Source organism: Nicotiana attenuata, chromosome 11, assembly GCF_001879085.1.
Source record: "Nicotiana attenuata strain UT chromosome 11, NIATTr2, whole genome shotgun sequence".
In the NCBI taxonomy this organism is placed as follows: Eukaryota; Viridiplantae; Streptophyta; class Magnoliopsida; order Solanales; family Solanaceae; genus Nicotiana; species Nicotiana attenuata.
The window spans coordinates 45520818-45534801 of NC_031999.1; the positions used below are offsets into that span (position 1 = coordinate 45520818).

At 36.1% G+C, this 13984-nt stretch overlaps 1 protein-coding gene across 1 annotated transcript; it reads right to left on the reverse strand.

Moving 5' to 3' along the window:
- On the reverse strand, positions 2006-12630 carry LOC109234444 (protein S-acyltransferase 24). The gene is made up of 13 exons (XM_019400444.1): positions 12034-12630; positions 10484-10624; positions 6483-6595; positions 5603-5682; positions 5356-5519; positions 5039-5177; positions 4848-4947; positions 4584-4641; positions 4288-4365; positions 4101-4199; positions 3774-3852; positions 3520-3668; positions 2006-2713 (listed from the first exon to the last, which is right to left on the reverse strand). The coding sequence occupies exons 1-13, from the start codon at positions 12307-12309 to the stop codon at positions 2294-2296; spliced, it is 1896 nt and encodes a 631-aa protein (XP_019255989.1). The 5' UTR covers positions 12310-12630; the 3' UTR covers positions 2006-2293.

Consider the following 13984-nt stretch of genomic DNA (forward strand, 5'->3'; position numbering starts at 1 on the left):
ATATAAAAATACTAAAATTTCAAAAATATATATATAATTTTGAACCTATAATTTTAAATGTGTTGTGGGTTATGGTAAGAGAAGCTAAACCAATCAAATATAAATTTTAGATCCAAATCCAACTCTTCACATTAATGCACCCATCCTCTTGAAATTTTGAATCCTGCAGAAAACCCTAAGATTCCTCCCGTCTTTATTAGGCTTTATTACCCTTTTTATATTGCCTTTTATTGTAGCATTAATGTTGATAATCAACAAGGCATAATTGGTAAGTCATACACCTCGTAATTCTACCCATAGTTCTAGTATAGATAGAAGATTTTATTCGACTGTAAAAGAAAAAATACGAACAATAAAAGACTAAATTTCTTATCCCGGTGGAAACATTCTAAAGCTCAAACTTGTTTAAAAAGTTCAACTTCTATGTTCAAAGAGTGTCGTTTAAAACGGGAAGAGATGATACATTTTAAGTTAAATTTTACAAAAAAGTTTTTTTTTTTTTTTTTTACATCACTTAGATGCACGAATATATCTTTGTTTGAGTATATCTTTTTGGCTTATAACTTTGTGGACCCACCTTATCTCAAAAGAATTTTTGAAAAAGATTGAACTATTTTATTATTATTCAGTAGAAAGGCGCCATAGGATTTGTAACAGGGGTAAATAAAAGTTGATGATTGACATCAGTAACAGAATAAAGATTATTATCATTAAGTAACTTAATTAGCAGAAGATTGAAGAACTTATCATGGATTTGGATTCTACTTCATGCGCACTTGATATTTTTATATAATTATAATAATTTAGTATAGTTAAGTAATAAATTGAAGTAAGAATATGTGCATTAATAATTATTTATGTTTTACTAATGATAATGTATGTGAGTTATGTGTCATGTATTTATTGAGTTGATGTAAACATGGAGTGCGAATCAAAAGAGATTTTTCATTTTCCATATCAAAATATTGACTACTGTGAATAACGAATTATGCTTATGCATCTTTTTGGCATCTATGATGCTTATAAAAACAATTAAAAAAATAAAACTAAAAAAATGATGCTTATAAAAAAAAGTCATTAATTGACAATTGAGATTAAGTTCACACTCAGATACGGTTATTTGGGTGGTGTTTAAATGGATTCACCCCCTACTAAAGTTTTATTCTTCTTTTATTATTTTTCCAATTTGGTACAGTATAAAAAATAGAGAGTAAGAATAGCTTGATCCCGTTTTAGCATTTAATATCTATTGGTTGTTGTATGGATTATGAATTAAGCATTAGTTAAGGAACTTATTCTTCGAATAATCCATGTCTTGTCCTCCTTTTTTGTACAGAAACTTCCTTGTCATTTCATATTTTGTATATAGTAATATAATATAATTCTATATGCTGTAACAAACCTGTGGGCAAATTCTCCTTTTTTATTATTGGGGAACAAATTCCTCGTGGAATATGCATTTTACTTTGTGTTAACAAATGTCACGATCAAAACATTTCATATACAACTCTTTAAATTAGCTCTATAATCATTGGCATATACTAATTGAAAATTTCATCGTTAATATTGTAAATATTACTTATTATATTCAGAAAATAATGACATTATTACCATTAGAAAGTCAAAATATTTTTCTTAAGACAATGATTTTTGCAACAGTACAATGGCAATATTATAATTTTTTCCAGTGTTTAGATTGAAGTATAAGGAGAAGCATTGGTCAATCACGACAAGGGTGTGGTGAAGTAGATGGAATCTTTCGTCCTTAACTAGAGGTTTAGGCTTCAAGCCGCGGAAATAGACAAAACCCATGGTAGGTCGCGCTTCCCGTTCAATTAGTCTAAGCAACGGAAATCTAAATTAGTCAGCCTATGATTTCCAAATACCGAACGATTAAAGCAAACCAAAAAAGGGAAGCACTCATCAGATATTGCACATTTAAGAGGAAAAAGAAAAAGGAAAAAAAAAAACAAGAAAAATGAAGTGGCTTTATTTAAGGCAAGGATTTTTTTTTCGCAAACCAATTTCTCAAAATCAATTACTAACAGCTGCAAATTCAGTAGCATTTGTGCTTCTGCAAAAGAATTACAACTTTGTACAAAGTACTATGAACTGAAGAAGTTGCATAGCATAATGGAGGATTTACTAGACAGAAGTGAGTTACTTGCACCAAGATGAAAGAGGAAAAAACAGTAAACCAATTGAATAACTCAAGCTCTAAATCACTGTGCTTATAAACAATAGAAAAAAGATCAAAAAGGAGGGATTCTAAACCCATGAACTGTGGCACTAGTTATGAAGATAGCGCAGTGCGCGCAGCATTTCTTCCTAAGCCAACACCCAAACCAACCGGTACAGAATCAGTTTTGCTCTTAACATTATGAGAACAATGAGCAGAATGAACATGACCCTGGTGTGAGTTCTGGTTATTGTTCATATTGATAACATGATGGCCATTTCCATTGATCTGGTTAGAATGGCTGCCACCATTTTGAAGACTTGAACTGCGAGGAATTTGCATCATTCCTATCCCCTCGGACTCAATCGATTCTTCAACGTACTCGATATCTTCGTTATAACCATTTATCAAGAAATCTGAACAGTTCTTCTTACACCCATGATCATATGGATTCCGGAATCGACCACCTGGTCCTCTAAGGTAACTATAACGCATCATATTGGCCATTTCATTTGTTGTGATGTTGTGTGAAATCTGTTGCAAAAGGGAAAAAAGAAAGGTCAAGATATATTTCATGTTTTTACCTTAGCAGGAGAGGGAGAAATAGTCATCAATAGACAAACATGTTTAACAGTATACATTCGTGCTGTCACGTGTTGCTGACACTCAAATGAAGCAGACAGACAAACTTATCATGATTCCCAGAGACATAGTCCTAAATGACATGATGGAACCATCAACAGTCAGATTGAGGAAATATGAATCAGAAAGGTTGAAAATAAAATGCTAATGAGCATCCCTGGTGAAACTATAAGCATGTTCACAACGTCCGCAGTAAGATATTCAGATGAACTTTTTGATCATGCAATGATCATTATTCCCAGAGACATAGTCCTAAATGACATGATGGAACCATCAACAGTCAGATTGAGGAAATATGAATCAGAAAGGTTGAAAATAAAATGCTAATGAGCATCCCTGGTGAAACTATAAGCATGTTCACAACGTCCGCAGTAAGATATTCAGATGAACTTTTTGATCATGCAATGATCATTCATATACATAAATTCTGTCTCTTCCCGAAAACATATCTGGAAAGAAAACAAATTAAAGACCACAGCATGTGTGCTAGTGGCCCTATTATCCAGAGCAGCTGACACAAAGTGCGTAAATCTGTGGCAGCACCCGGGAAATGAATTAAGTGTTTCATGTTGTATGTTCCAACAACAATAATTATATCTTTGCAGGCATATGATACATGTTTGAAACATATAATTTCACAGAGTGCCAGTAGGCTGAGGAGATTATGATAACTGACAGGAAAAAAAAAAGAAACATACTTGAGAAGCTTGTACCCCAGTTAAGACTGCCACACCAACAAAGAGGAAAAAGTCCGCGAACAAGAATGCTAAAGCACCAATATGGTGAGTACCAGCATGATTTAACCAAGCACCAAAAGAAGACGGAGCTGCTGGATCAGTCAAGACTCCTGATATCTCAAAAGGCATTTATTTAGCAGACTACAAACTGAACAAAGGAACAAATATTTCCTGATGAACAAATATTTTATGTGAGGTACAGGAAAGAGTCTTACTTGTAAGAGTAACTGCACCAGTCAATACCATTGCCAATACTTCGAGAACAAGAAAGGTGAAAAAGTCCCACTTGTTTTTCTGGAAAAAAATGTGGAAAGTAATTCTTCAGAAGACAAATAAGAGCTAGTAGGCAAACATAAAAGTCAAAGACATACTGAAGTATCAGAGAAACTGTGAAACAAGGTATATATCATACTATAACCATCACCCAATGAGGTAACCGCTATATTATACATATACCTTAAGCATCACAAGTCAGTTGTGATTTATCTCAAATGTACAAGTTGACCAGAGAAAAGGACACAAAAGAAACCGGAATCTATTACCTTGCCTATGCAATTAGACACCCAAGGACAATGATGGTCAAACTGTTCCACACAGCGATCACAGGTTGAACAGTGCTTTGCACGAAGAGGACGAACAATCTAGCAAAAGGAAAACGATAATGCACATAAACCCCCAAATAGATGAGTCTCTAAAAATAAAAGTATGAACAATAAGATACACACATACCTTGCATGTGGAACAAAGCTGAGACCAATTCCCAGCAAGCAAAGCAGGATGATTTATCTCCATTTTCAGCAGAGGTTCCTGAGATGTGACAAGGATATGATACATATCTTGTGAATTATAGTGTCTGAAAAAGAGGGAAGTTGCAATAAAAAGAATAATAGGAAGGCCTTGGAACAAGATTATGTAAACCTCCTAATAGAAAAACAATGAGTATTATTTTGGAAGGCCTCTTTTCACTATTAATTCTGATTTTCTTCCAATTTTTTGGGGGGTAGGACTGCAGGGTTGGAACTTACATCATCTTTGGTATTTTGTGAATCATGTTGACTCCTGCTGATGTAACCTGGATCTTTTCTGTGACCAAAAATCAAGACAGATTCAAATTCAACAGGTATAAGTTAAACACATTGTAAATTTTGACATCACCAATGACAGCAAGGGGTAAGGAGTAAGTGATTCTAAGAAATCCACCTAAAGAAGACAAAAAGAAAGAAAAGCATTTTTGGAAAACCTCATGTACATTCTTACTTCATATATAACGAACGAGCATGAATATTTACCTGCTGCACCGATAAAACATAACTAATCCAACTGTAGCAAGGAGGACTCCCGACCATGCAAATAGTGCGCCAGCAGCAGTTAATCTTGGCAGCGTTGAAGCTGAATCAAAGAGAAAATTAAAGGACATTCCATACCATAGTAAAACCAATGAGACAAAGTTGATTGCAAACAAGAGGATCAGATGAAGTACCCGTGATTACTGCATGAATGTAAGTGGTAAGTAGAAGAAATATTGTACAGCAAAGAACAGGAGCAAGTCCAAGCTTAGAAAGTTTGCCAAGTCGGGTACTTCCATCACAGCGTTTGTCATACAACCGCCTCGCGTTTCCCTGCAAAACCATTTATTGTTCTATAAGAATGGAATAATTCTCAAAATGCTGCATTTCAGAGAAGATAAAGACACACTGTGATGTAACAAACGCTGATCTCACTGGACTTTGGAATTGGATACCAACTCATAAACAACCTACTATTAAGTTAAAGACACTGAAATTAAGCAACACCTACAAGGAAAAAAGCAACTTGTCTATGATTCTTATCAGAAGCAAGCTGGGCAGGTGTAAGGCCTGTGTTATCTGTCACTGTCAGGTCTTCCTTCTTCCCAGCCTGCACCAACACTGTACATGCTTCTAGGTTACCCCTAATAGCAGCCCAATGAAGTGGCGTACAACCTATAGTAGAATGAAATGTAAGAAAACCTCTGAGTTCAAGCAACAGATAAAAAAAAAGAGTAGGAGGAAAAGATTTGGTTTACCCTCTTTATCCTGCCGTCCACGATATGCATCAAGAAAGAGTAAAAGACGTATACAGTCAGCAAAACCCTTGTATGCGGCCCTAAATTTCCGGGAAAAGAAGTCGCAAGTAAATAAGTAAATTACCAAATAAGCCAAAATAAAAGAGTGCAAGGATAAACCCACTACTCGGTTCATGAAAAAGTAACCAAAAAGATGACCAGCTAAGTAACAGACGACATTTAGCAATAGGAACAGAGGAGGCTGGTGGTAAAGAAGCATTTCCATCTCTCGATGATTAAGTGAATAACACCAAAGAAACTTTTCATATCTAAGGGAATGTGTATATCATTAATATACAGCAACAACAGATAAGGAAAGTGAACTTCCAACCCATGTATACCATAATTAACATGTAGTATGGAAGGATAGATATTGTTAAAGAAAGCAATAAAAGCGAATCTCTGTCCAAATTCAATTGCTGACTATTTCATGCTCCTATGTTTAGCTACTCTCCTCTCCATATTCAGCTTCTCAAAAAAATTGATTGTGAAATCCATATAAATATTCCTTCGTATATTCCAGTACCAGATCAAGGGTTGGGATTTCTTACTTTTTCTACATTATCAGAGTTTCTCTTTGTTCTTTGACTAAGCATCACATTGTCAGATTTTATAGGAATTTCTCCTGAAAGTTATCTCTAAAAACAAAATGACCTCAAGAACCGAAAATATCCAGTTCACAAATTTCCACATGGGGTCAGGCAACCATGTAATACACAACAGGATAAATAAGCTCCAAAAGTATAGGCAGCACTTGCTGCTGCAAAGGCTATTGCGTGCTTCTAACACCTCAAGATTGTTATTCAAGAAAAAAGCATACAAATGTTGTTCTCAGAACTACCAGTGTAAAGGGCTTCTTCCATCACTATCAGGTACATCAGGATCAGCATTCCACTTTGTAACAATGTAATAAAGGAAAGCTGTCTGACCATATTGTGCCGCAACATGCGTCGCCTGCAGATGAATTCATTGCATGAGTAATAGGCAAGTCTTCACAAATTTAGATACTAAGATCTTAATCAATTTGTATTTATTAAGTACACGAGCTGTGTGAGGACGACGAGGAAGTATAGTGGAAAAAGAATATCAAGAAAAACAGGGTGCGCTTTCAAACACTTCGACAGTAAAGATTATCTACTGATGAAGTGCTTATCAGAAAAAAGAGAATGAAAAAAGGGAACATCTATTGCTGAGGTAAAATGGTGTAAAAATGTTGCAGCTGATATAACTTGTAAGATGTAGTCCGTTTATGTTCATCTTTGAAGTCTGCACCTATCCACACAAGAAGTGATAGAAGTCCTTAATGAGATTACAAAAAGATCATTAAAACTTCCGATGTTCCACAACTTTGTCCTACTTTCTTCTTAGGCTGTTCCTGATTGTTGTCAACTCTCCCTAAATGGAAAGCTCAAATACATTACTCCCAGGCCTTTGGTTCAGCAGTGACAATGCAGCACATGATGTGTTGGTTAGGCACACTTCACGGATTCGAACCCTGTCATGGACGAAGCCCGTTATTTAAGTTGGAAAATGGTGGAAGACGGTGCAATCTCCCTGAAGTTTCAACCTGTGCGCCAACTGGAGTCCAATGGGAATTTCTTCGAGAAAAATCCCACAAAAAGTCTTCAAACCCTCAATTCTGCTGGTCTCTGTTCAGTTTTATTCTTTTTTACTTTTTCCCAAGACAGCTCAATATATGTCCCAGTATGTTCCAAAACAATATTAAACAACTCACAATTGTAACTCCTCTTAATAATCATGTCAAATCAAAGTGGATCAGCATTTTGCGCATATGCAGTAAAAAATTTAAGGTTCACAGCATGTCCTACAAAGCCATTGAACTAATATTTCCATTGATAGAAATTTTCTGTAAGGACCTTTTGGGCACTGTCTCATTTTTATAACCTTCCAACATCCATTACAAAGAGCTAAAAATTGCAAATGCGACGGGCTAAGTGCTTGCAATGTACTTTGAGCTACAACTCGTATTGGTGGCTCAGACCTCAGGGACATGGAACAAAAACCTAAAGTAAAGTATTGCAGTAGGGATAATATTGTTAAAGACGCGCTTGAGGCACACTTAATCCTTGAAGTAGGTAAAAAAGAAGGGTGTTTCCCCTAACTTGGGAATGCTTCACCAAGGTACTAAGTTGAATGTCTCAACAAAAACATCCATCGAAGCTTCTTGATCAAACAAAAAATAACAACCTAAGCCTTTGTTGTAAAAAAAAAGGGGGTGAACCTCACGGTCCATGAGCTCTATAAGGAGGCACTACACAGCAAAGCAATAAATTAATTGTAAGAAACCTTAGGGACGAATATTGGTGATTAAAAACATAAATAGAAACCTTACTATAAGAAAACTAGTTTTTTAAATAAGTAATACAAGAAAGTAGATCTCAATAGAAACTTAAAACTTATATCTTTACATCTAAATTTAAAATTTAGAATGCTTTCTTATCTTGATTAAAAAAAGTTTTTTCTTCATTATCTTTCACTTAATTGCAGGTTTTTTCAATTTTTTTGCCCACATTAATGTCGATTCTGTAGTTACGTTTACTACATTAGATTCTATTTATCTCTCGTCAACTGTATTTTTCTTCAATAAAAAGCACTTTAATTGTGCTTTCCGATTAACTCACTGCCCTTTATGCTTTTCAGCTTCCTTTGGGCCTATCTGCCTTGGATAGGAAGATCCTCCTCTTACATAAAACAAGTGGCAGGCTTCACAAGAAGAGAGCTCAAGTTATCAGCTGCCTTACTTTGGTGTCAGAGCCTCAAACAATGTGGAATAGCCTCTGGACAGTTTAGTGACAATAGTCCAGTTTTATGCAAAACTTTGCCATGGTTCAAAAACTTGAACTTGTAAGCACTCTAGTTCTAATATCTATAACTTACCTATCACGGGAGATTGAGTACCCTTAATGAGATTCAGAATAAAAATTGTGTAAAGATGTTAAGAGTACAAATGCAGTGTAGTATTTACAAAACTTGATCTTTAGGGCGGCATTTTTTAATTCCATCTGGAGAATGATTAGTGCTCAAATCACAGAAGGCATAGCTCCTGGGAAGCTAATATGTTTGCTGGACATTAATAAGCTTGCTGCAGTAGCCACGGTTTACTTTATTTTGAATGACGGCAACAACACAATAATTAGACAACAGATCAAAAAATATATATATATGCCCAATAAATCATTCTATCACGCCACTGGACTACAAATAGGAAGAACTGGGAGTACTATACTTCTTGCAGGACTTTTCCTGACTTATCAGGACTTTGTTTCTGTCGCAGGGTAACCTTTATGTTTGATATGAGGTTGTTTGGCTATTATCTGATTCTTTCCACTGAAACTTGTAAGATTTCTTTGATGAATATAACTTCTTCTATTCGTCAAGATTCCAGCAAAATTAATGCGACTGACTTTCTTTGGACAAGTAAACACGTTCTGATGTTACCAAATCTTGTTTCTTTAAGCTTGCAAATCCCTAAATATTGCTAACTGGTTGCGTTGGAGCTTCCACGATACCCATTCTTTACTCTGCTTATCTTCTTCCAACTACCTTGCCAGCTTCCTATTGTTGTTTCCATTGTTATATTTGTCACGTCCTCAACATTTGATGACTATCCTCATTGCCATGTCAACTTTTTTTGCACTCTGATTTGATACACGAATTGCGCATAGGTCTTAATCGCTATAACTTATATGTTTAACCTAGTTAACAATCCACATTAAATGCCACTTTATAAGAGCTCGTAAAACACCTTCCTCAATAAAATGTACTCCCCTCTGTTTCAATTTAGATGACACACTTTCCTTATTAGTCTGTTCCAAAAAGAATGACACATTTCTACAATTGAAAATAAATCAACTTTAAACTCTTCATTTTACCCTTAGCTTTTACAACCACACAAATGTCATGGCCCCACAAAGCTTTTATCCCTTAAGCTTTTAAGACCACAAGTTTCAAAAGTCTTTCTTTCTTTTCTTAAACTCCGTACCGAGTCAAACTACCTCATCTAAATTGAAATGGAGGGAGTAGGATAAAAGGGGATCATAGTCAACCCTGTTCACTTAGAGAGACAGTCGTTACCGGTTACACCAAAACTACTGCCAGGAAAGCTCTAGCATATATCATGGATTGGGAGGTCTCACTGAGATGCTAGTGATACACCCAGGGCTTGATCCAATGCCATAATATCAGGTGCATAGGTGTACAGGTCTAACCGGCTAACTACTTTTTCTTCTAAGTAGTTAGCCGGTTAGAACTGTATGGTATTATATCAAGCCTTGGTCTAACCGGCTAACTACTAAAGTCTCAATTCGACGGAGAACAATATAGTTGACCCAAAGTTCACACACTGCCCTCCTTTTCTAAGAGATGAAAGTCCTCCTTCAAAACCAATGTGGAGTAAGTAGGGTGTCCATATATCCTGTCTTCCAGCAGATACATTAAGATTTACCAGAAAGAATAATGCAACTGGCCCTGGCAATTTTACGCAGAGTGGAGTCCACTTTGGAGTTCAGGTACAATTTCTATGTCTTCTTCGTGATCCATACAGGGCATGGACCCAAATAGTTTTCATTTTATTCAGGCAAGAATCCACTTTCGTTGCATCCTGGTCACCAAGTCTAAATCCTAAATGTTTGCTGCCTAGCAAAACCCAGATTACATACGCAGCAACATGAGGATGAGCTCAGTTCATGAGGCCCTAGATGGAGTATCAAAAATTATATGGAGATTGGATGGATTCGACCTCAGAGATTTCAGCAGCAAAAGAAACATAAAACTGGTTCAAGTAAAGCAATGATTACTCAGAACATACAAGCAAAAGCATACCTGGTAGCCATACATATCAGCTGCATTTACACGAGCACCCTCTTGGAGTAAGAGCTCAGCAACCTGCACTGCACCTCGAACAGAACTCCAGTGCAATGCTGTTTGCCCCGTATGATCTGCAGCATTTACGTCTCCTCCATGCTGCCAATTGCATCGCCACCACTAGCCATCAGTTCCCAACCAACCAAAATACACACACACACACAGAGCCTAGCAATCATCATAAAGTCGACAGTTCCTTCTTATAGCACAACAAAAGACACTCCCTAGTCACTACTCCAGCGCACCACCTCTTTCAAGAAAATTGGAGGAACACAAAAATCCACAAAATTGCTAAACAGCATAACATGGTCGGACAAGTGCATGCAAGTACCCGATATGGATTATGAACTTTTTTTCCAAACTACTTAGGAAAAGTTAATAATATTACCAAATTCCCTGTGTTAGAATTACATAGACCTGATTGAGCGAAATGGATTCATATAGTTGATCCAACTAGTATGGAATTGAGGGCAGTTGCATGATTGATTGATTATTACTTGATCAAAATAATGAGTTCTACTGTGTAATAGCTTAATACGGTAGTTAGTTATCAGTGCTAAATTTCCTTCTTTCTTTTTTGTTCCTTTTTTATTTTTTAAATTCAACTCTTTGCTTACCCACAACACTCCACTTTCATAAACTATAGACACATCCTGTTTTCTTAAAACGTGATGTTCAGGCAAGCTTGCACTTCTAAACTAATCTATCAAATATCTACTACTTCCCTACCAGCAAATAAATTGGCCAATCAAGACTAGACAGATGGAACTGTTCACCTAGTAATGCTGGCTCCAGCAGTCGTCATTCCATCTATCGACCACTAAGCCACCCCCTCAATGGCAACTAAAGACAAAATAATTATGGCATAATTTTAAAGTAAAGCTCAAATTTCAAGAATCAAAATAATAAGTTTTATAGTGTAATAGAGTACTCCCCCATTCCAATTTATGGGATACTATTTCCTTTAGAAAGAAAAATACTTTTCTATTGTTAGAAACAATTTTAACCTTAAAGTTCTCATTCTCTCCCCTTAATGGGGAGGCGGAGCCAAGATTTGAAGCTTATGGGTTCGGGGTTCTAATCCTTTCAAGTTATTGGGTTCTAAATTAATAATTTGTACATATTCAATAATTTTTTTAAGACAAATACATGGATTGGACCAAAGCGGCTGCGTTCGGCCGAACCCGTATTCAACGGGCTAGCTCCGCCCCTGCTTAATGGGATGATTCATAGCCAAACAAGTATTGTTGCTTGTTTTAAATCACAAATTTCAAAAACCTTTCTTTCTTTCTTTCTTAAACTCTATGCCAAGTCAAACAAATTGGGACGGGGGAGTATTTAACTTATTATTGCTAACTTTTTTCTTTTTAAACCAATTCAACCTTTTGGTTACCCACAAACTAAAGACACAATCTTTATATCTTACTTTAAATCAAAACCTCAAAATTCAAGAACCTAAACATAAATCTAACGCTCCAAAAAATTACAAAATGAGCCAAAATTCAAACCTCAATGATGTATTGGGCAGCTGCAGTCCGATTATTAAGAGCGGCCCATTGAAGGGCATAGTAACCCAGCCCATCAGGCTCAGATACAGAACAACCCTCACTTTCCACCAATCTCTGAAGCTTCTCCATATCCCCATACGCCGCCGCCGTATACACATCGTTCCTCAAACTCTCATCCTCAACGCCTCCACCTCCGCCGCCGTTAACCGCCGCCGTGGATGTTGATTCGACGTTAATTGATTCCGCCTCCTCCACTACCTCGATCTCCGATGCCATTTTTCAATATTACCCAGAAAATGAGAAATTCTTTAAAAAAAATTAATTTAGGAAAGATTCAAATTCAAAAAGGGATGAATCAATAACGAGTTGTATGAATTTGACTATGAAAATTGAATACTATATGGATATATTATTGTACGTGGGAATGAATGGGGTGGAATTCTAGGGTTTTTCTGGGAAGGAGGGAGGGTTGGGTTGACTCGGTATTGAGGAAACAGCGAATCACCAGAAGCCAAAAACTCTACACTGGCGATGGAAATGGATATCTAATTTTCTTTAACTTTTCAATCTTTTATTTCTAGTAATTTTTAAGGTATTTATATCTATTTGACTTTTTCTTCCAAATTTCTATTTTGAGTAAAAAGTAAAAGAACTGATCATAGTATATTTCCACTTATTTCTATTTGTTATAAATATATTATATTATGGATGTTCATTTAGTACTCCGTTGTAAATAAGTTTCCTGAAGAAGCTTATTCATATGGGACTTTGCCGTAAATATGTTTATTAGTACTCTATTGGAAATAAGCCTCCTGAAGAAGTTTACCCCTTCGGTACCCGGTTATGGATAAACATTACCCCGGTAGAAGATTATCCATACCGGGTATAATAAGCTTATCTTTTCGAAACTCCGTTATGGTTAAACATTACCTCGGTAGAAGGTTATCCATACCGGGTATAATAAGTTTATCCTTTCGATACTCCGTTATGGATAAACATTACCACCGGTAGAAGATTATTCATACCGGGTACAATGAGCTTATCCTTTCAGTACTCCGTTATGGATAAACATTACCTCCAGTAGAAGATTATCCATATCTAGTATAGTAGCAGCTTACACAGCAGCTTCCTTTCTTCTATAAATAGAAGAAATTTCAGTTCATTATGTACATCAGTTTGTATTCGAATAATATATCATTTTCTCTCTATACTTGTCTTTACTTTACAGTCTTTATTTCATAACACGTTATCAGCACGAGACTCTGCCATCTCGAGCAAATACTTTGAAAGTATCTGAGGTACGAACTTTCTTTTTCTATATAATGTCAAATCTTTCTAAACTTGAATTTGTAGCCCTGGATATATCGGGCAAAAGCTACATGTCTTGGGTGCTTGATGCTGAAATTCATCTTGATGCGATGGGTCTGGCAGACACCATCAAAGACAAAAATCAGGCATCAAACCAAGATCGTGTCAAAGCAATGATATTCCTACGTCATCACCTTGATGAGGGCATGAAAATGGAATATCTTACTGTTAGAGATCCAGTCATACTATGGAATAATTTGAAAGATAGATATGACCACCTGAAGATGGTCGTTCTTCCACATGTACGTTATGATTGGACTCATCTAAGTCTACAAGATTTTAAATCTATAAGTGAATATAATTCTGCTATGTTCAGAATTAATTTCCAATTAAAATTATGTGGTGATAATATTACTGATCATGATATGTTGGAGAAAACTTTCATCACTTTTCATGCCTCGAATATGCTCCTGCAGCAGCAATATCGAGAGATGGGATTTAAAAAGTATTCTGAACTTATCTCACATCTTCTTATAGCCGAGCAACATAATGGGCTATTAATGAAAAACCATGAAAGCCGACCTACTGGTTCTTGTCCATTCCCTGAAGTGAATGAGGCGAACTTCCACCAAGCTAGACGTGG